This window comes from Crinia signifera, chromosome 4 (genome assembly GCF_055691185.1).
Source record: "Crinia signifera chromosome 4, ASM5569118v1, whole genome shotgun sequence".
NCBI lineage: Eukaryota > Metazoa > Chordata > Amphibia > Anura > Myobatrachidae > Crinia > Crinia signifera.
This window is the reverse complement of record NC_139220.1, coordinates 110,989,649-111,011,957: the sequence shown is the minus strand read 5'-3', so window position 1 is coordinate 111,011,957 and position 22,309 is coordinate 110,989,649. Positions and strand designations below refer to the sequence as shown.

Here is a 22,309-nt window from a genome sequence, read left to right as displayed (position 1 = left end):
TTTTGCATTTTTTGCATTATACTGAAGCTGCCACATTCTGACTATTCCTAATTTATACCAAGATCATTAATTATTTGCTTTAATCCCTCCATTGCGTCTACCCAGTATATTTGTGTCATGTGCTTCCTGATCTATTCTCAGATACCTCTGCTCAGTCCACAGTGTATTACTTCTCCTATATAGGGAGACCTAATGCTGTATGCAGTCATAATTTAGGGCAGTAGGTATATCAGACCCCACTGTAAACACTCACCCACATTTACTGTTCCACTATTAGGGGTGTCAATAAAAAAAGTTGTCCGTTGCGAATTATCCCGCTTGTCTGCATCATCCAGCGGCCCTCCTGTAAGAGAATCAAGCTCGGCAAAATGAATAACATTGTCATGTGTTACAGATAATAGAACACGCAGAGTTCTTGGCCACTGGCCACTTTGTCACTATTAATTAAACATTGTCACTGTTCTCATATTTCCTGTGCAAGGAATTCATTTAGTAATACAATTTATGTCTTCAAAGTCTGAATAGTAATAGTAATTAAACAGACAATCTGAAGTCATAACAAATTAAACAACAGTATCTGTTCCTCTTCCAAGTTTGGCTTTTCCAAGTACTAGAAATATCTGCAAAAGAATGATAGTTGTTATACACCAGTTCTGCTGGAATTCCACATGCTCATTAGTCTCTGGGTCATGCAATCTCCCTAATTCCCTGGAACGAGGAACATTAGAACACAAACCTTGGGGATTATGGGACTGCAGTTTAATCAGAAGAACATGTATATTGTGTACCAGGCTGCATCATGAGATTGAAAGGCAAGCTATAATAAAAGTACTGACTACAGAATATTATGGGCGAGATGTATCAAACGGAAAATGCGGTAAAACCCCGGTTTTACCGCATTTTCCAATGTATAAAAAATTATACCGCATTGAAAGGTGGCGATACCCTATAGAAGCCTATGGGCTTCTTTTCGCCGCCCGCCGACGCAACCCCTCCGCCTCGCCGACCCTCCCTCTGGCTTACCTTCCTGAAGGGTCCCCCTGGACCACGGAAGGTAAACCCCTCCTCCCCCTAGTGAAGCAGCCGGACATCCTTCCGGCTGCAGGGGGGAGGAAGAGGCACCGGGGACAGCCTGCTTAGCTGTCCCTGGCGTGAGGGGAGAGCCAGGCAGCAGGGAGGTGACTGAGACCCTCCGCACACCAGAGTACAGGTATCGCGGGGGGGGGGGGGCTCCGTCACCGCACCGCGATGCCAGCCGCATATGTTAGTACATATGTGCTGGCATCACGGCGGGGGAGGGGCGGGTGCGAAGGGCGGCGATGTATTTTAATACATCTCGCCCTATATATGTTATAGACTATATACTATGCTACAGTAGCTTACTTTCTGATGTCTGTATATCTACTGTATGCATGTGCATAGTTACATACATTGCGGATGACTGGCCAAACCAAATCATCATTACCAGAGACCATTACCAGAGACTATTACCAGAGACCGGGGGGACACTTTGTAGATCAAACATATTTGTCTACTTTTTCTAGATAATTTTAAAAATTACATTTAATTGTAAAAAAAAAAGGTAGTGGCGAGTGGCTTCCCTGCCTGTCTCCGCTTCAGGGAGATGGGTAGGGAGTGGAGTAGACAGGGGGAGCTGCTGGAGACTGGCGTCTTGTGCGCGCGCCCCCTTCTGTCAGCTGGCGCAGGTGATTCTATAGCCAGGAGCAGCTTCACTGAGAGCTGCTCTATCTGTAAGCTGAAAATTTATATCGAAGCGGCATAAAGAAAAAAAAAAAAACTATGATACTAAGGGGTAAATTTACTGATGTTTCTAAAAGTGTAAAGTAGGGGTGTTGCCCATAGCAACCATTTAGGTTCTAGCTATAATTTTTTTATATAATCTGATTGGTTGCTATGGGAAACATCCTCACTTTTCACTTTTAGAAGCTTTAGTAAATTCACCCCCCAAATTCAATAAAATGTCTTCCTATACTTATCTGGGTTTTACATTAAACCAGTGTTGTGACTTAATTTGAGACATACGAGTATATACTGATTATGATGATGGAAGCATACAGCATAAGGGATAGTTACTTACCAGCACCTTTCCTGTCTGCAGATCGAGCATTTATATCTGAAAGAAAACATGGCGTTGCAATGATAAATATGAGCAAAAACATATTATGATGTCATGGGAAATTTCTGAGATTGAAAGAGAAGTAGACACAATGGCCAGTATTCAATGCTCCCGATTCACAGTGTTTTTCGGCGAATTGGGCTGTTTTCACTCCTTGCGGTGAATCTTTTTCACTGAAAATCTGATGCACCCTATTCAATGTTCACTGTTCGCCGAAAGCGAACAGTGAATGTGTGCCAGTTCTCCGTTTCATGCTCGCTGCAATTCGCTGGTGTATTTCAATAGGGTTTTCACTGGGATTCGCCGAGAGTGTATTTAATGCTAGGATGGAGAATTGCTTTCTCTCTGATTTTCGCCATGATTCACCGTTTTGCATTGAACATCTTTTTAGGGTGAACTGGAATGTGACCTTTGAAAATGAAGGGGTTTTTTTTTTTTATGTAAAAAAATCTGAAATTTTATTCTGTGAAGGGGCATGCTATTTTTATTCATGTGCTTGCAGCACATAAATATATATTTAATTTATTTGTATTTTTACACACATTTGCCAGCAGGGGGCAGGGAGGTGCTCATTAAATATTCACTGCACACTGGTCCCGCTCTTTACATATGCACGAGCAGGACCAGTGCAGCGGCCCCCTACCCGCGTCCCCTGCCAGCTTTCCTGGGAGGGGGGGGGGGGCAGCTTCTGCTGCCTGTGTCCCCGGGAGCCCTCCTTCCCCCCACACATTCTGGCGCAGGTAGGGAGGCTACCATCTCCCTGCCTGTCGCTGTCCCCCAGAATGCCGCAGGGTTAAGAATTGCCATCAGGGGCAGCGAGCCCCTGCGGCGTTGAATAGGGTGAGAGGGAGGGCTGGCAGCGAATGCTGCAGCCCCCCGGAACCCTGCAAATGTGCAGCGAATCCTAAACAGGATTCACTGCACATAGCATAATTTAACATTGAATACTGGCCAATATGTATACTACCCTGTAATAATGGATCTTTTTATATAGTAGAAATGCCACCAATAATCATGGGACTATCACAGTATATGTAATATTATTGGTATCCTAGAAAGTGCATATATGCCACTGGTTGGCCTTAGATTCATTAATTAAACCCGATACAACATTTTAAATATACATACTATACTATATATACTATATAAAGTTCTGTTTCACCTAAAAACAAACGGATTTTGCCTTCTTTTATTACTGGATGTATTGATGATACTGTGACTTGTGGTATACGAACATCAGTCTCCTAACGAAGTCCAGTAAATGAAAATATAATTTGTGTAGAATGAAAGCATGTAGGGGCATATTAGCTGGTCAGTACTCATGCACCTTATCTGCCTATATGATGCTTACACTCAAGAAGGAGTCATATGAGGCCTAATTTCCTTCCAGCCTAATGTGAGCTTTACGTAACTGAACTGTGATCCTTTCTCCGGTGCCGTTGGGTGCTAATCCTGTAGAGCTACACTTCCTTAAGCATGTGTTTTTCCACATACTGCTGAATCGGTTTATTTTCTACAGCAGCAATTTACGAATGTCCTCAGGGAACCGATAGCAAACACGGTAGAAAAGACAATACAGTGGCAAACGCAGGATTTTTAGAGGGGGATTTCCAAATATAGTCCAAAATCTCCCACTCTGCAGCGCTTTGGAGTAATAATGGGAGTCTGGGGGGAGTGGTAACAGCCCTGAAAATTTGTGTTTTTATACACTGGCTACTGTATAGTATTGATATTTAACAGTGCAGATGGTCTATAGGCTGATAAGGAACATTTAAATAAGCTAAGTGGTCAGGAAAAGGTTAAACATATCAGAATAAATAAATTAAATACACAAACATAATAGAACCAGTACTGTACTTTCTAAGCCCACTTCATGGGAAGGCTCCTGCCTCTTCCTCCTGGCAGCTGCTCTCTGGTCCATTGTGATGTTAGAGGGCTCAGATCCACACATACAGTAAATGTGGTAGAAGAAGCTGGTACACTGGGCATGTGCAGCAGCTGTGCTCTGTCCCTTACACTGCATGGTGTGGTGGCAGCTCTATTGATCATATTATATACCAGTGCTATTGTTGTCATAATTTTAAGGCACTTGCCAAGTGGAGGGGGGTTTCTGGGCAACCAGAACCCCCCCCCCCCTGTGTTTGCCTATGCAATACACTAACTGACATACCAAGATGTTTTTCTAGTAAGACAAACACAATGACAGGTGCTTTGTATGGTTCCACAATAGATTTCTTCATTAACATACAGTAGGAGGTAGAACCTACAGCACGGGCAGTTCTGGAACATAGAATATCTCGCTTTCAATTATAAATGTTGCTTCTATTTATTTACATTTCAACATGAAGACTTAACAGGTAAAGTAGCCCCAGATTTCCCACCTGTGTGCAAGCAGTCATACATTTGGATTATACCCCGTACATCAAACTGTGATGTCTAGAACCCAACTGGTGGAAGGAAAGAAAGGGAGAAAAAAGCTACCTGGAGGAGGAGTACTAATTGAAGAAGACGTATCTTCATCTGCAAACATAAAATAAGAATCATTAATCTGTGGACAAAACGTGCACATTAAATGTGATGTGATTCCTTTGCAGTGGAAAAATAGGCAAAATGAAAATCCTGCAATAATAAAAATTAGTTACAACAGCAGCAACAGCAACAGCAACAGCCTGCAACACTCAGAAGAAGCTACAAACTCATGGGAAGAAAGCTTGGAATTTTCAGTAGCTGAAATGAGAAACCAGCGATCAGCAAAGAGGATATGAGGGCACAAACATGAATGTAAAACAAGTATTAAATGAACATATGAGAATCTTTCAGGAGGCTTGGACATGTTAGGAATGTACACAGCAGCAAAAAAGAGAAAACACATTGAAATTAAGGTCAACCACACATCTGACCTTCTGAAGAAGACGTCACATCACTGTCTTCCAGGTCTGCAAGTAAAATATGCACCACATACACAATGAATCCGTCTGTAGGTACTGTATTTAATCACAGGCATAACATACACGTAAATTGAACAGCTGCATCTCAGTTGTACATACAGTGGTGGATGATAATAATGGGGACGTAGCTTGAAACTTGAAAGTGCTGCATGGAAGATATTACGCTTCAAACTCAGTGGTGTCATTATGAGCTAGCCAAAGGAACTTAACTTGAGTGATTTTCTATATAAATGACTATGGGGCAATGTTCTAGCCATTTATTGATATATTCTTGGAGTATAAGATTTCCTGGGCAAATCCATAGAGGGAACTGGTGTGTGTACAAATGACAATTGAAACTTATTATCTGGCAAATGTAATGGTGTGATCAAAAAATGTATTTTAATTAAAACCTAGTTGCCCCGGAGTCAGTGTTTTTACCAACAACCGGGGTATTTTGAACCCACAATTTATTAGGTTGACTATATGGGGTAAATTTACTAAGATGGGAGCTAGATTGAATTCAGGATGTTGCCCGTAGCAATCAATCAGATTCTATCAATTATCGCATAGAAGGTGCTAAAAAGTAGAATCTGGTTGCTATGGGCAACATCCCATCTTCAATAGAACTCCCATCTTAGTAAATTGACCCCTATATTTTGGAATCATTTGACTTTTAGTGAAATAGTATGCCTTTAAAAATGCTGGGGTAGATGGTACAGATATGTCCCCTTAAGTTGATGCCGTGATGGTCAACTGGCAAAGCAGGTCATACACTATACATATGCTCCTACTATGCATAAATAGGAGCCATTCATTCTAATGAGAGCCGCCTGTGCTGTGTATATGCAGGTGGTATGCCGCTACAGGGCTCTGCTAAATGCAGCAAAGCTGTAGTGGCACACGTCTGTATGAGGCAGTGAAAGATTGGATAAGTGGTTCTGTAGAAAGTTGCCCATAGTACCAATCAACTTCTACATATCATAAAATGTACTTGATACACGCTACCTAAAATCTGATTGGTTCTTATGGGTAACTTCTTCACATGTTTACTGCTTTCTACATCAACCACTATGTGCATATCAATTTTATTTTTTAAATGATTAAAGTTGCGACTGTGGACTATAATGCATGTTGTCTCTAGATATAAAGTGGCATTTACTTTTCGGTTGTTTTTGAGTTAAAAATAAATGTTATATTAGCATAATGGGTACTTGTGTAGTATCACGGCTCCCACGATGGGCATTGTATATGAAAATGCCATTTTTCACAGAAATCATTGACGTGTTAAAATCATGTTAAATGCACCCCAAAGGGCATTTGTTACTGTAGCACCCCCACTATGAACGCCAACCCGAAGCGTGGAGAGCGCAGCGAGCCCGCGAGGGGCGGCGGTACGCGTCCTACGACCTTTTCATACCCCCACTATCCACGTCGGCGTGGAGTTGATAATAAAAAGTGTGGCGAGCGCAGCGAGCCACGGAGCCCAAAGCGTGGCGAGGGGACGTGGATACCTGTGAAGCCCGCGAGGGGAGGCGGATACCTGTGAAGGTATCCGCCTCCCCTCGCGGGGCTCGCTGTGCTCACCACGCTTCGGGCTGCGCTCGCCACACTTTCTATTCTCAACTCCACGCCGACGTGGATAGTGGGGGTATGAAAAGGTCGTAGGACGCGTACCGCCGCCCCTCGCGGGCTCGCTGCGCTCTCCACGCTTCGGGTTGGCGTTCATAGTGGGGGTGCTACAGTGTGAAAAAATACATTTGGGGTGCATTTAACATGTTTGCTACTAATTTAAATGCATTTGGATGCATTTGTGATCAAAATCGCATGCCATCGCATGCGATGGCATGCGATTTTTACAACAAATGCATAAAAAACCTGGAAAAATCGCATCGCATGCCATCGCATGCCACTACATATGGCATGCGATGGCATGCGATGGGAGCCGTGATAGTATACAAGTACCCTATAATGTTTATATTGTCAAAATCGCACATTTTGCCATTAATATTACAGTGAAGTTACTTTTGTAAAACTGGATTTATTCTTGTAGTGGAAAACAATGAAAAATGGAATGAAAATGAAATTTTTGAATTACATAAACACATGGGAGCAAGTATTTTTTTATGTCATTTCAGGTCGGAACTAGTGCCCTTATTCAGATCTGATCGCAGAACAAATTTTTTGGAAAATGGGCAAAACTATGTACACTGCAGGTGGGGCAGATGTAACATGTACAGAGAGAGTTAGATTTGGGTGAGTTAGCCTGTTTCTGTGCAGAGTAAATACTGGCTGCTTAATTTTTACACTACAATTTAGATTTCAGTTTTTAACACACCCCACCCAAATCTAACTCTCTGCACATATTACATCAGCCCCACCTGCAGTGCACATGGTTTTGCCCATTTTGAGAACAAATTTGTCCTGAGATCAGGTCTGAATTATGCTGCGTCCTTTCTTTATTATATCCCAATAACATAATCCTTATAAAGTGCACATCTCAGCATGGAGGAGGAATACTTATTTTGCATACTCAAGATGCTGTGTGATAATCTTTAACTAACCCTCCAAGATCTTTGTTGGCAGATCACATACTGGTTCACCATAGCTGTTAGGATATCTTTTACAGCTGAAGCTTTCACTATGCTGTCTGTTTTAGATCTGCGGTGTAGTGACCAGAATATATTGCAGGGTTGCCAACCCTCCCGGAATGGGCGGGAGGATCCTGAAAATCGGGTCCCCCTCCCGGTCTCCCGGAAAGGGGGGCAACCCTCCCGGATTCCGGCTGTCCCCTTCCCCCCTCATGTACCTTGTGGTGGCGGAAGCGGTAAATTGCCGCGATTCGCGGCATTTCGGAGGAAGGGGGCGTGGCTAAATATGCAAATTGTGCATATTTGGCCCCGCCCCCTCACCGGAGACCCGCGTATTGCGGTATTTGCATTACTGGGGGCAGGGACTGATGATGTCTCCATCAGGCCCCGCCCCCAGAAATGATGTTGACAGTCTCCTCTCCGGGGTTCTCCCGGAGAGGAGATTGTAAAAGTCGGCAACCCTGCAGTATTGTATGTGTTTTGTATTATACTTGCAATCCAAGCATTTTTTCATCACATTACACATTTACAACAATACAGATTTATTTTCCAGGTTATTAAACACATTGGGTGAAATGTAATAGGATGAGAGAATCAGAAAGTGAGAGATTTGGTTAGAAATCTACAGATTTTTATAGATCGGCAATCATTTCCACTGCAAAATCACACTGGTTTTGAAGTGTAAATGATTGCCGCTTTAAAAAAACTGGAGATTTCTTACCAAATCTCTCACTTTCATCCTATTACATTTCAGCTATTATTTTTTACACATATGCACTGCATGTCATGCGAAAAAAGCAATTAACCTCATGTGTTTCAACAATGACTTCTCATATTTTTATCATTTAAAATGGTAAAAAAAAAAAAGTATGCACAAATTTCGATTTGTCCCTAAAATCTTAAAATGAGCCAATATTCAATAACCCCTCCTACTGGTACATCACAGATCAGATGGAGAAGGAACAGAAATTCATTTTAACACAGGAGATCAGGTGAAACACACACACAGGGGCCGATTCAGGCCCTGTCCCCATAGTCACGCATCCGCATGTGCAAACCCCCAGAGCGAACGCGTTCGGCAAGTTTTACACTCACCAGTGTGTTCGCAAAATGATTGACAGGCTGGGGGGCGGTCACTGGGGTTCACCCAGCATTTCATGGGCAAGCCCACAAAAACGGTATAATAAACTACGTTTAAGAAATGTACATGGATCAGATTAATAAATTGAATTATTTTCACGGTGCTAGAGAGCAAATTGCAAACACATTATGGAAGTTTGGCTCCTAACAATAAAAAGAAACCCACTTGTACACAAGTTCTATCTAACAGCCCCGTAAGCTGCCTGCAGGAGGCTGAGCTTATGGGTGAAGGCTGGAGAAGAAGTCCCATCGCTATTACTTGGGGGTGTATTCAATGCCGTGGGCGAGCAGCAACAGCGAGCAGGGCTTCCTGCTCACTGTAACCACTCCCCTGTCAGTATTCAACGCACCTCCCTCATATGCTAATTCCCCCTCGCTCCCATTTTTGAGCAAGGGGGAATCGGCGTATGCGGCTGCAGAAGCAGCGAGACTCGTGGCTAAATACAGCGGGTTCGCTGCATTAGCCGCAGGTCTCGATGTTTGGGGAAATTCCTCGCTGTCCTATGACGGCGAGGATTCCCCCACAACGTTGAATAGGTCGAGCGGCTGGAGAGGGGGTTAAACAGCGAGGATCACTGGTTTTCTGCTATCCTCGCTGTTTAACCCCCTTGCCGGCCGCTCGCCACGGCATTGAAATCTACCCATGGTGGGAAGAACATCTTTTAAATGAAAATACTGTACATCATGCTTAAAGTCATCTGATTCATGGATGTATTTCTCCTTTAAATATCTGCTAGTTTTATTTTGTCCGTTTCTAAAATTACACCCATCACGAGCATTTTAATCAAGGGTTTAAACCAGGGAACTTGATCAGCAAGAAAACCTGCATTGCATGTCAATAATAAGATCATATAGAAGAGCAATCGGGCACTGCATATCCCGTCTGAACTTGAATGACAAGATGAACTCATTTCTTTCAAGCATCTTCACATGTTCTTTTCTCATCATTCCCTGGAATTAATCCAACATCATGACTAAAGGGAGAGCCAAGACTTACTGGGTGCATGTTAGACTTACAGTGTTTTTACTTCCATGCCACAAGTGCCCAAAATTTTTATAGGACTATTAATGGTACAATGGATAGGAACAGATTAACCTTGAACTAAGAGACCGAACCAAGGGACACATTTTCTGACAAGTATGTCACCATTATGTTAGTCCAAAGCAGCGACTGTAAGTGATATTTTGGAATGTTTGTGAAAGGCTGAACCAAAGGTCAGTGATTTATGACCCCTAAGAAGGTGCCAGCAAATCGAACCGATCCAGTTACACATCTACTAGGAAATGTCACAGCAAATGAGGCGTTAGGAAATCTTTCTACCCAAGCATGACAGGAATGAATGAAATAAAATGGAAACAGAAATTACTCAGAAGATTTTCTTGGTTGGCAGTCTTGAGTCCATTGCGCTATTTTTGAGCGTAGTAATAATAATAAAAAAATGTATTAATTAGTTTTTTCCTGTACTTTAAAGAAGAAATTTCTATTTTCTAAACATAATAAAACAATTTAACAATAAATACATAAAAATTCAGGTTTGGGCTAGGAAACTTCACTGTTTTGAAAGTTTGTGTCAATAAATTGGCAAGCAAAAATACAAACAATCTTAAGGAATCACACATTGTATGAAGCAGAACACAGTAAAACATTGTAATCCCAGTGCTTCCAGCATAGTCAAGGATTTAACTACTATATGTGTAAAAGGTGTAACTGCTACAGGTACTACATACAGGATCTGGCCAGCCAATGGGCTTTGTGGGCCATAATTAACAAATGCTTGTCCGCTATAAACCGCAGACCACTGTGTGGTGATCCCACTGGCTGCCTTTTCTTTACCATTACTGCTCTGTGATTCCTTGTAGAAAATTGTCCTATGGTTTGTGGAAAGGCCTTCCATGCCTGAATGGTTGTCGTGATACATTATCCCAATTGTGTGTCTACTAATATAAATAAATTATCATTATAAGTACTGGGAGAAAACACTTCTTTAATTTACACACATGGTGCATGAGAAGTTGTGGAGGGTGGGACCAGTTGAGCTTTGTGGCTCTTGGACACAAAGGGGAGAGTAACACCTCAAATTCAGCCAATAGGGGCAAAGATTTCAATTCCATTGAGTTAACATCCTACATTTATGCCACTGGGTGGAGCCATTTCTCTGGGTTTTGGAACACATTGTCAGCTACATCAGTGAGGACAATATGAATTAGATGAGAATGAGAGAAATCATTTTGGTGGACTTTGTGGGCCCCATGTTTTTGAAACAGTGATTTAGTTATTCCATAGAATGTAGCTCTAGTAAAAATGGAGCAGAACTGACCTCTGTTACCTCAGAGGTGATGGAACATTTGTTGTATGAAGGAGGGGAGAGAGTGACACAATATGCTGCATGATAATAATATTATTACCATGTTTGTATGCTCCTCTCGGTGATACACATGGAGGATAGAGTGTAAATACAACATTATATTTATGTTATTTGCAGTGGAACCTTTATTTTCTTTATTCATGTAATATATCTAATTAATTACATACTTTAATATACACTCATCAATATGGAAAAAAAGCTAGGACATATTTCCGAAGAGTAAAGAAAGCTGAGCTGACTCTTGATGATACACAGTATACAATACATGAGTTATTTGGTCACATTGGAGAGAGGCAATAATTGATGATCAATGGCAATCTGTTATATGAAAACCGTGCTTATCTTAAGTCTTTTAAATGGCAACAATGTAAGACATGCATTGTAAGGGCACATTTTCACACATAACAGTTTTGTCCGTACAGAACAAAATCGTAATTTTTTTCATGTGGATCAATCACTTTCACAAGCAACAGTTTTGTGCCATTACAGCTGTATTTGTTACGACCATTGGGAAACTGAACACTGCGGATGGGTCAAAGGACATCTAAAGTCTATGGTGTGCCTATGATGTCACATACATCACTTTCTTACGTTGATGGCACGCCAGCCATCCTCGACACTAGTTATTCACAGCTGTAACGAGGCAGCCTTGCCGTATTTGTGTCACCTGACTGCTATCATATATTTATCCAGTTAACTACAAGCAGCGTTCTGAAAAAAATCTGACCATTGTGTGGGAAACAGCTCAACGGGGTTTTATACATGCTAAGTGCACTGGGGGTTATTTACAAGTTGCTTGTGTCTTATTGAGTCTATAAAAATATCTTCAAAAATTGAGAACATACTGTATCTTTATACGGTGTCGCTCTGTCATGCTGTAAATAACCACCTTTCTGATTACTTTTCTAGCAAGACCAGGAGCTAAGATACACTGGCCATAAGGGGAAAGCATGTTTAGAACTGAGATTACTACAGAATCACAAGAGCATGCCCAACATGCAATGAACAGCCTGTATAAAGATATGTAGACCATGTATACTTTCGAGGTCATTCTGGTTGACCTGCAAAGCTGCAAAATTCACAACTTTGCGGGTCATCTAAACACCGTCCACCACACGCACGAATGCCCGCCCCCCTCACATGCCGATTTCCCAGCACGACGGCGAATGGATGTTTAACATAAACATCCATTCGCAACCTTGTGTGCAGGGGCAAAATCATTTGATGGTCGCCGATCATCGAATGTTTTTGCAAGCGCTCGTAGACCTTCGACACCTCTCTGGTTTCTTAGATCTGCGGCGTCTCTGTACGGGAAGAGGGCGGGCAGCTGACATCCACTGATGTCAGCTGCCTGTCCCCCACACCCGCGTCACTGCCGTGACATGAAATGCTGGGCTTTCCCATGGGCACTACCCCTTGCTGCCCCCCACCCGCACTGCAATTTGCCACGCCCGTTCGCACAAAGTGGCTGCACATGCACATAGAAGTTTATGCGCACTTGCTAACCATCGCTCCCCTGTGCGAACGCGCAGGTGGAGCAAAGAAATCAGAATGAGGGCTATTATGTATAGGATACATACCTACCCACATTTCAAAATTAAAATTGTGACACATAGCCTTCACCCATGATCTACCCAAACCACACCCGGATCACCGAAATCAGTTTAGCAGAGCCGTGACCTGTCCACGTATAGACTGTTGGGGGTAATGGCTCTATTTATGCGCTGCACAAAACTGAGGAAGCTCTTGGGGTATAAATACTATATTAGAATATACAGCTTACAAATGCTTAGAAGCAACAAACTAACTTAGTGCCACAACTAGGGGTAGGGCACATGACCTGGGCTCAGGATTTGAGAGTGTACAGAGACCATTGGCATATCTGCCATACATGCAGTGGATGCTAATTTCTGATGAAGCCCAGGAAGGGTGAAACCGGTAGGACAATTTCTGCACCCGGAGAAGAGACCCCAAACACTGGAGACTCTTCAGAGACAAACTGGAAGTAGCTGATATTTGTTTCTCAGTGTGTTCCAAACCATTAGGAAGAACACAGCAATGTTGGGCAGAGGCACTTCACACCAATCTCAGCAGTAGCACTATCTATTGATAGAAGTATCAACTCTGCATACTGGACCACGTATATGGGGAATAGAAGGGGAAATATAGATCCGAGAAGATGCTGGTGATACACTAGTGGTAATAGCGCTTAGGACATCAAGACCTACCTCACCTTTTAAAAATTTGAACTATTTGATTCATATCTTGTGCTACTGAGGAGCGATCCCATTATATATATATGCCTCTGCAGCACAACAGCAAGATATAACTTGTGTGAACAGGCAAATGGTGATTTACTATTGTGAAGCCGGATAGACTCAACTACATTTAAGAATTACAGGTCTCAGTAATGTATAAGTAATACTCCTGGCGTTCAGGCATTTCACATGAAAAATGGTTAATTGACTTGCTTTATTTGACTATATATATGCATCATATTAGGATGACCATTTGGAGGCAATCACTTGAATTAGTGCTTATATCTAGGTGTATTATAGAATTTTAATTACCAGGTACTTGGCAGAATTTTTTTTTATTGGAGTATTTTATTTTATTTAATTGTGATATAAAAATGTATAAAAACCTGCTTTCCGCCGGGGGCTAAACACACATGGCCGTTCAGCTAATCTGCCAACTTATTTGCTTACACAGTTACCAATCTGTCTACCGGATGCGTCATGTCTAACGTCGCCATTGGATGGGCATTTACATGTGCCCTCCCAGTTGTGATGTCAGTCAGTGGCGGCTTCTACAGCAAGTGGACGACCACCCGTACACATAGCCAGGCAGGACAATTGGGAGTTTACGCTTACTTTTGGTATCATTGTGGCTCTGCCTCCAGTGGTCAATACCGGGATTCATTTGAAATGAGTGGTACCCGAGATGTCACATTGCTCTTGCGAGACCTCAGCAAAATCTGGAAGTCTCACAGACATTCCAGGAGAGTAGTAGACAAGTAGGTTGGGAGGTATGTACTAAAACTACATATACATATATTATAATTCTTGTTATAGGTCATATGGATAAAGAAAGCTGTGCAATAAAAACAAGCAAACCAGTGAACAGTTTTCTTCAACACTTTGTGAAATGCATACAAAAAGAAACATATGCACGGTGCAAGCTACATCTAAAAGGTGCGGGAAACCTCAGACACACACTATTCCTTCAAACAAACACCATAGCCATATTCTACTCACCATTTGTCTTTGCAGGCTCATCCTCATTAGGTTTGTTTTGCTCTGCATATAGGAAGTTTCATTATTTTTCCAGGTTACAAAAAAGCATGCATGTTTCCTGTAGCTTGCAATATGTCATATACTCATATACTGGGCCAGATGCACTAAGCTTCAAAAGTGATAAAATGGAGAGTGAGAAACCGGCAGCCAAACAGCTCCTGTTTGACATTTTTCAAACACAGTCTCTGATATGGCAGGTAGGAGCTGATTGGCTGGCTCTCCATTGTATCACTTTTGAAGCTTAGTGCATCTGACCCACTGTCATTTCAGTAAGCTTGGATTTATGGTACCGCTTAGAGGGCTCCGGCCTAGAGGCTACAACGTTGCAAAGGCAATACCACGCACCATTGTTTTCACTGGTTTCTTTAATAGATTAACTTTTTCGAATTCACAAATTATAATATAAAACATTGACCTATTAGTTCAAGAAGGGCAAAATTTAACTGGTAATTAATGTAAACAGATGGAATAATCTGGCAGTTGGAACCAAAATAATCTACTGCGTTGGGGGAGAGAAGTGGTCTAAGGGGCAGATTTGCAGAAAGTGTAAACGTAGGGCCGCAATTCACTGGGAAGAATGGAATAAATTCTATAATCTGTATCAGCATCTGCATTGTTTATGATAATAATGCTGTAGACAGATGAATCAGGTGTGATACACCAGAGTAACCATGCATTGCCTACTCTACCTCTGGGACTAATGAGAGAGCAATGCTCCTGCAGGGGTGCTGTCTTGCCTACACAGTGGATGCGACCATGACACATGCAGGTTATACCTCTGGGCACTGAGTATGCAGGGGAGTAAGACGATTACATTTACATCCTTCAGGTGACAACCTATGCCGTGTTGGCCTTCAGTGGTTGACCCAATGCAAGTTGACCTAAATAGGGTTGACCCAATGACCAATACCCCACTGTAGGATAAAGGTCAGTCTGATGTATATGTATAATCTGCGTATCTGTAACAAACAATGCTGTATGAAGGACACATTAAATGACTGTTTTCTACAGTCAGTCGTATCAGACTACATCACGGATGAAAGGAAACCAGTGAAAACAATGTAAGATGCATTTTATTTTCTCCCTCTTCTACTGACATGCACAAAAAGAAGACACAAGCCAGATGCAGACTACACCACTACTGTGCCCTACAAGGCCTAGTTCTACTTGAGTAAACTGTTCCTGCTGAGCACAAGGCAAGTATCCACTCACCTTTCACCATGTCAGACACTTCCTCAACAGGTTTGGTTTCTTCTGCTGGGAAGCAAATCATTGTCTAAATTTACAAAAAGCTTGAACTGGCATATCAGTAATTACGGTAGTTATGATCCTCTACATGCTGAAATAGGAGAACGCATTTTTATGCTGAACATTTTCTACAAATTAGGGTAATGATACAAATTAAGTTACTATAGTCCAGGACATTCATCAAGCCCTTCTAATGCCCTAGTCATGACTCTGCTCCACCTTGTATTACTGGCCACAACTATCTCCAGACACCACGGATCCTGCAAACTAAGCACTTGGTTGCTAGGATGCGACAGGAGCCCAGAGCAAGGCTTGGGGACTACTGAGCTGCTGCGGTTGGCACTGTCATGGGGGATGGAGTGGACAGCCTTAATTTTTTAGTCATTCAATAACTTGTATTGTGCTATTCACTGTTATCTCATCAGCTTTCTCCCTACCAGCTTAGTTGTTAAGTAATGATACTAAGAGCATTACTTAAAAGATACAGAAAATAGATAGAAAACTTTGTACACAAACAATCAGTGCTCAAAGGGTAACCAAAGCAACAGAACTTTGGGGTTTATTCTAGTTCATTCTTTCTGACAAAATCCTTCTTAGATAGACAAAACCATGTGCACTGCAGGGGGGCAGATGTAACATGTGCAGAGAGAATTAGATTTGGGTGAGTTATTTTGTTTCTGTGAAGGGAAAATACTGACTGCATGATTTTACACTTCAATATAGATCTCACTTTGAAGAAAAACCCCACCCAAATCTAATTCTCTCTGCACAAGTTACATCTGCCCCACCCGCAGTGCACATGGTTTTGTCCATCTAAGAAGGATTTTGTCAGAAAGAATGGACTAGAATAACCCCCTTTGTGTCAAAAGAGTTAGGAAAAACACAAGAAAAAGAAAGCCATTGTGGTTTGCAAAAGAAGTAGCAAGTATTGTGAAAGCAAAAAAGTTGGCCTTTAAGAAATTTAAGCAGACGCAGAAGAATGAGGACAAAGAGGTGTATCTTGTTAGACAGAAGGAGGCTAAGAAGGTAATCAGATGTGCAAAAGCACAGGCTGAAGAGAAAATGGCCCAGTCAGTGGGTAAAGGGGGGGGGGGGGACTTTTTTTAGGTATATAAGTGAAAGGAGAAAAACAAAAAGTGGAATAATTAGACTGAAGACAGAGAGTGGAAGTTTTCTTGAGGGGGACAATGTAATAGCAGATAATATTAATAATTATTTCTGCTCAGTATTCACTGCTGAAAGAGAGGGGAAGGGGCCACAGTTAAGTTGCAAGTATAGTCAGAAAACTGAGGGAGAGACAAGTACATTTACAGAGGAGAAAGTCCTCACAGAACTCTCAAAACTGAAAGTGGATAAATCAATGGGGCCAGATGGGATACATCCAAGGATACTAAAAGAGCTTAAAGGGGAGCTGGTAAAACCAATAACAGAATTATTCAACCAGTCACTAGCTACTGGAGTAATCCCAGAGGACTGGAAAACAGCGAATGTAGTCCCACTGCACAAAAGTGGAAGCAAGGAAGAGGTAAGCAACTATCGACCAGTGAGCCTTACATCAGTAGTAGGGAAATTGATGGAAACACTCTTAAAACAAAGAGTTGTAGAATATCTCAAAACCAGCAATTTACAGGATCCAAAACAGCATGGGTTTACTGGGGGAAGATCATGTCAAACAAATCTTATTGACTTTTTTGACTGGGTGACTAAAGTAATACTGTAGATAAAGGTGGGGCTGTAGATGTAGCTTATCTAGACTTTAGTAAGGCTTTTGACACTGTCCCACATCGCAGACTGTTAAATAAACTTGAAAGCTTGGGATTGGATTCTAAGATAGTTGAATGGATAAGAGCGTGGTTGCAGGACAGAAAACAGAGAGTTGTAGTGAACGGAGTACAGTCAAAGGAGGGAAAGTTTACAAGTGGAGTACCCCAGGGATCTGTACTTGGACCGGTGCTTTTTAATATCTTTATTGGTGATATTGCAAATGGAATTGAGGGTAAAATGTGCCTTTTTGCAGATGACACAAAGTGATGAGGAAATGATTGAGGATCTAGGTAGATTAGAGGAATTGTCAAGAGCATGGCAACTACAGTTTAATGCCAAAAAATGCAAAATCATGCACTTGGGTCTCAGAAATCCAAAGACTAAATATAGTATAAATGGCACTATAATGGAAACTACTGAGGAAGAAAGGGATCTAGGTGTCACTATTTCAGGGGACTTAAAAGCAGGTAGGCAATGTAACAAAGCAATTAAGAAGGCAAGTCAGATGCTTGGTTGCATAGGGAGAGGTATGAGCAGTAGAAAGAAAGAAGTAATAATGCCACTGTATAGGTCATTGGTACGACCTCACCTAGAGTATTGTGTTCAGTTCTGGAGGCCATATCTCCAGAAGGATATAAATACATTAGAGACTGTACAAAGAAGGGCAACTAAAATGGTGCATGGCCCACATCAAAAAACGTACCAGGAAAGACTAAAAGATCTTAATATGTATACTTTAGAGCAGAGAAGGGAAAGGGGGGACATGATAGAAACTTTCAAATATATCATGGGTTTTAACACGGTACAGGTGGGAGACATTCTTCACAGGAAGTGGAGCAACAGAACACGAGGACATGCCCTGAAACTAGAGAAAGGAAGATTCAGGGGAAATGTGAAGAAGAATTACTTCACAGAAAGAGTAGTGGATAAGTGGAATAGTCTACCATCAGAGGTGGTAGACGCAAATACAGTAGTACAATTTAAACATGCCTGGGATAAGCATATTGATATTCTTACAAAAAAATAAGGATCAAATATGGTTTGAGGTAACATGTTTAAAAAAGGGGCAGACTAGATGGGCCAAGTGGTTCTTATCTGCCGTCAAATTCGATGTTTCTATGTTTAAAGAGATATTATAAATCTTAAGAAAGCATCACCCAATTGGGTTAATGAACCTTCCAAGGTCCAGAGGTTATGTTCAATAAGGTCCAAGTCCTTATGGGTCAGCAAAGTGAGGCAACCTATATAGACAAACTCTCAGAATACTTTAGTACTTTAAATTGTTAAGGTTATATTCCGGACTATGCACATTTTGGTGCTACTCTTGCACACAGGCCCACAAAACTCCTAAAATGCACCTGACTAAAGATGGTGCACCTACATTCAAGCATGTACACCATGATTAACTAAGTAATAATAACCACTAAGTGTCTGATGGATGATTTTCAAGTGTCTCATACAGATGGAGTGGGAGACATCTTTGGCCGGCGCTCGCCAGATCCCTTGCACTGTCGAGCGCCGGCTATAGAGACTGGGACGCGCGTGCGTCTCACATGCACGTGCGTCCCAGTTTCCCGTCGACGGGGAAACGGGAACCCTGTCCGTCTCCACTTCAGGGAGACGGACAGGGTTAGCAGGGGGGGGGGTGTGTGGCAAGGCGGCGAGGACCCGGTGCGATCGTCGGTGAGGCTGCGGGGACCAGGGGGGAGCCCTGTTATAAGGGGACGCGTGCGCATCCCCTTACGGCGGCTGGCGGGGGATGGCGGACTCTTTCGCCATCCCCTGCAAAGATGTCTCCTGCTCAAACTGTAAATCAGTGTTAGGAACAGCACCAAATTGCCTTTCTGATTTACAAAAATTGTAATAAATATATTATATATATATATATATATAAATATATACAGTATATATATATATCTATATATATTTATTTTTACATGTTCCTCTATCGAGCAAAGATGATATTGCTGCAGTAAGGCCTGTAATATTTCCAAGCTGACACAGTTTCAAGCATGCAGACACTGGATCACATTTCATACAAGATTGGAGGTGATATGTATTAACAGGATGTACAAGAAGCCTGTAAACAATCCTGCACAAGGTGCCAGCAGGGCTATGTTCATTTAAAGCAATTAGTGTAATTGTTCTTATATATGATTCAATTCAAAACTTTGGCTAAAGTTTTGTTAAAATATAAGTTTATTAAATAATTTAAATACTAAGAGAGTGAAAGCTTCACAGAACTGCAGCTTAGTGTTCTGTGTAGCATTACCATTATTGTAAGGCTTGGTACATGGGTGGCTGACAAATTAGCCTTCCCGCCAATTTGCCGACTGGTAAGGTTTATGTGCAAATGAATTTGTGAGTACACACTTATTAATCTGCTGCCCAATAAACCTGGCCACAGCAACCGGTAGTGACGTTACTGTCAGAATTTCTTGTAGCTTGCATATGATGAAATATTCAGCAAGTTGTTCTTATATACAGGCAGATATACTAATACATTGGCAAGCTATACGGGTATCTGCTTTGTTGCCCACCTGAAGTGATATGCATATACAATATTCGTTCATCGGCGGTACAAATGATGGGATGCGGTCAATATGCCGGCAGTCAGAATCCCGACGGACAAAATACAGATGTCGGAAACCCGACCGCCACAATGCCGGCACTTTGTCCCTCTATGGGAGAATAAAATAGTGTAGCGAGGTACCTGGCCCGCTGTGTGACGAGCGCAGCGAGCACACAAGGAGGGGGGGGGGGGGGGAGGATCCACGGCCTTCTTATAAAGTACTGTGTAATGTGTAGGGGTTATATATATTAACTACCTTGTCATGTTGTATTGATTGACTATACTCGCGAGTGCAATCCAGCCATCCTGTTATATATTATTTCCCTGCAGGGAGGTGGTCACCAGAGGAGCTGATTACATTGGTGAATCAGTGTCTGACATCGACCTTCTATATTAATACCTGTAAATAAATACATAAGCCTACAAGTAGTTTAACTGCTGCTTTCCTAAAATATGAATTACGCTTCAATAAATAGATTAGCCACTATATCCAGACTGTCAGTTACATCGTTTGGTTCTAGCACTGAGGAATACACTGTATAAAAGGGGCCAAGCACCACCATCCTTGCTCTGTTCCCTTAATGACTTTGTGTCACATTTCAGCAATCAATTATTGTACCTATTTATAGGCATCTATACTTAGAGCACATGCAATTGGATCAATTTAGAAATTTAACACAATGGGTCACATGTAATAGGGTGTGAGAATCAGAAGAGAGAGATTTTGGAAGAGTTTTCCCATTTTTTTTTAAAGCGGCAATCATTTACACTGAAAATCCAGGTTGATTTTGACATGTAATTGATTGCCGCTTTAAAAATCATTGTAAAACTCTCCCAAAATCTCTCACTTTGTGATTCTCACACCCCATTACATTTGGCCCAATGCCTTTTTATGCAGGCCATAAAAAACAATGAACAATACATTTTTCATATAGTGAGCGTAATTGCCAGGTGTTGATAAACCCTGTACAATTGAAGACTGGAAAAAGACTAGCAAAAGTTCTAATTATAGGTATTTTTATCTGAATGACCTGTTGCAACAATCCATTCATACTTAGCCAAAGAAAAATCAATCCACATATTTCCTATTTATTTTATTAAATCATAATTTGAGAAGTTTACATTTTAATTTGCTTTATTCAATGCCGATATTTTAGGGCAGGTGGCCAACCCGTTGCTCTTGAGCAACATGCGGCTCTTTTCTTAATGTTATGTGGCTCCCACACATGTGGTACTGCTGCTTGCCTCCTCTGACTGTGGCACTGTGGCACAGTCAGAGAAGGTGAGCGGCAGTGCCACGTGTGCAGGAGCCGGCACACAGCAGGGTAGCGCACAATCACTGTGGTCTCTGTTAACAGCGGCTGTCAACTCTTCCAGCTGCGCTGCTGCGCTGACACGCCGCTGTTACCCACGACTGCCAGCTCTTCCATCAGTCTCCCACCACACTAACACACCGCAGAGTTCTCTGGTGAGACAGGACAAACCTTGACAAACCCAGCCCTCTTGCTTATATGAAATTATAAATTAAAAGCTGGTGTCACAAGATGGTTTTATATAGCATAAATGTACTTAAAAATGGGAGGTGGCCTTGTGGAAGCTAGAATGGTTGTGAAAGGGAATGAGTAAGTGCAATAGCGCTCAGAGGTAACCAATTAAAGGAATATAGCAAAGTATAATCGATATGATACCATATATATACCCACAAACAATTAAACATAATACAAACCAGCTGGTTTGTATTATGTTTAATTGTTTGTGGGTATATATACCCCTGTATATGGACATTTTAATACACGCTTCTGACGAAGGAAGTTTTTCCGAAACGCGTTAAGCGTGTACTTGGACATCGTGTTTCCTGGCTTAAGGATTGTGGCAGTGGAGTTCCGTGGACTGAGCCCCCCTTGCTGTCCGGATGCAAGAGACCCAGACCAGAGGACTTCACACAGACATCTATTTGCCTGCTGTTTGCCGGGATTACTTTGTCATATGCTTTTATGAAAGTCACCACTTTGTAAGTGCGCTGCCTTATTAAAACCTTTTATACTTGATTGATCTGCACTATGTTGCCTATTATTTCTCCCCCTCATACAGACTAAGGGGAGAAACTGTGGAAGTTGAATCATCCATCTCAATACCTACCTACCTGTCGATTTCAGATGTGTAATGTATAGGTTTATGCATGGTATCATATCGATTATACTTTGCTATATTCCTTTAATTGGTTACCTCTGAGCGCTATTGCACGTACTCATTCCTTTTCACAACCAT

At 41.8% G+C, this 22,309-nt stretch overlaps 1 protein-coding gene across 7 annotated transcripts in view; it reads right to left on the bottom strand.

Annotated features, from left to right (window-relative positions):
- MYBPC1 (myosin binding protein C1) overlaps nt 1-22,309 on the bottom strand; it is a 123,986-nt gene that overhangs the window by 68,155 nt on the left and 33,522 nt on the right. For all 7 annotated transcript variants that reach the window (XM_083182221.1, XM_083182224.1, XM_083182223.1 and 4 more), the window contains exons 4-5: nt 2,099-2,134; nt 254-343 (exon numbers count right to left, since the gene is read on the bottom strand). In XM_083182221.1, the coding sequence (XP_083038347.1) occupies nt 254-343; nt 2,099-2,134 (126 nt within the window). The remainder of the gene's footprint in view (nt 1-253; nt 344-2,098; nt 2,135-22,309) is intronic.